The sequence below is a fragment of the Carlito syrichta genome, unplaced genomic scaffold (genome assembly GCF_000164805.1).
Source record: "Carlito syrichta isolate Samal-C Ts95f unplaced genomic scaffold, Tarsius_syrichta-2.0.1 Scaffold97081, whole genome shotgun sequence".
Taxonomy (NCBI): Eukaryota; Metazoa; Chordata; class Mammalia; order Primates; family Tarsiidae; genus Carlito; species Carlito syrichta.
The window spans coordinates 7,465-8,459 of NW_007041177.1; the positions used below are offsets into that span (position 1 = coordinate 7,465).

The 995-nt window shown below is 45.4% G+C and overlaps 1 protein-coding gene across 1 annotated transcript in view; it reads left to right on the plus strand.

The window, feature by feature from the left end:
* Positions 1–755: 755 nt before the first annotated feature.
* Positions 756–995, plus strand: part of LOC103265250 — a gene marked incomplete at its 5' end in the record, with an annotated part of 17,848 nt that continues 17,608 nt past the window's right edge. The window contains one exon of the mRNA XM_021714813.1: positions 756–989. Within this exon, the coding sequence (XP_021570488.1) occupies positions 756–989 (234 nt within the window). The remainder of the gene's footprint in view (positions 990–995) is intronic.

Genomic DNA, 995 nt, shown 5'->3' on the forward strand with positions numbered 1-995 from the left:
GTTTAGAACATAAGGTAACATGGCATTGTACATAACTATCCTTAAGTTTTCCCAATTATTCTCTAGTCGTACTTCCTTTTAATTCCCCCTCTAGAAAAGCATTTAATCTTAGTTTAATATATATATATATATATACTAGCCAATTTATATATCCTGTACACATCACTGCCTCAGTCTTACATGAAAATCCTCAAACTGCCATATGGCAACTGTCACCAATCACCATACTAATTTTCAAGGGAACGTTACAAAACAAAACCTCAAAAATCTACTTACAAGTCTAGCTCCTAACCAAATTTTATTTGATTTAGATCTTTACCCACGCCTTTTTTTTAGAGTAGCAATACGAAGTAGTAGTGTAGTTTGAAACAACTTCAGTGTTCTATCATATAAATTTCTGTAAATGTAGTCATGATTTTTAACCTAATGGCTTATATTCCATCGTAGTGATATGCCATCATTTACTCTGTAAGTATTTGATAAACGTGTCCAAGCTTTCGTATTACAAGGGGTACTAGAAACAGCATTGTTTCCCAGATAGGAAGTTTGAGGGTGACCCCCTCGTATTTGCATGAGAATAAACGGAATTTACTGGAATTTTAAAAATCCAATGTGCCAGATCCTGTTTGCTATTTACAAAGCATGAGTAGGAGGCAAATGACCCTTTGCGGTTTTTTCCTTTTTGCAAATACTATGCTCTCCACAGGGGCACGGTTCGGAAAGCCCGGTGCGTGGGGCTAACCCAGTCCGCGCAGAGCAGGATTCAGCTCTCAGAGTCGCGGACCGAAGCCGCGAAGTCCCGACGCTGCTTCTTTCTCCACCCTTGGGGTCGGAGCCGACCCTGACATTCCGCCACGGACGGTCCCGGAGAGCGGAACGGTCGGCGCCTCGCGGCCGGAGGCCGGGAAGTGCCGGATCGCAACGGACCGCAGAGCGCGCGCCAGCCTCGGGCCGCTGTGCGCGCCGCCCGAGCGGCCCACCGAGGCGTTGTGCGC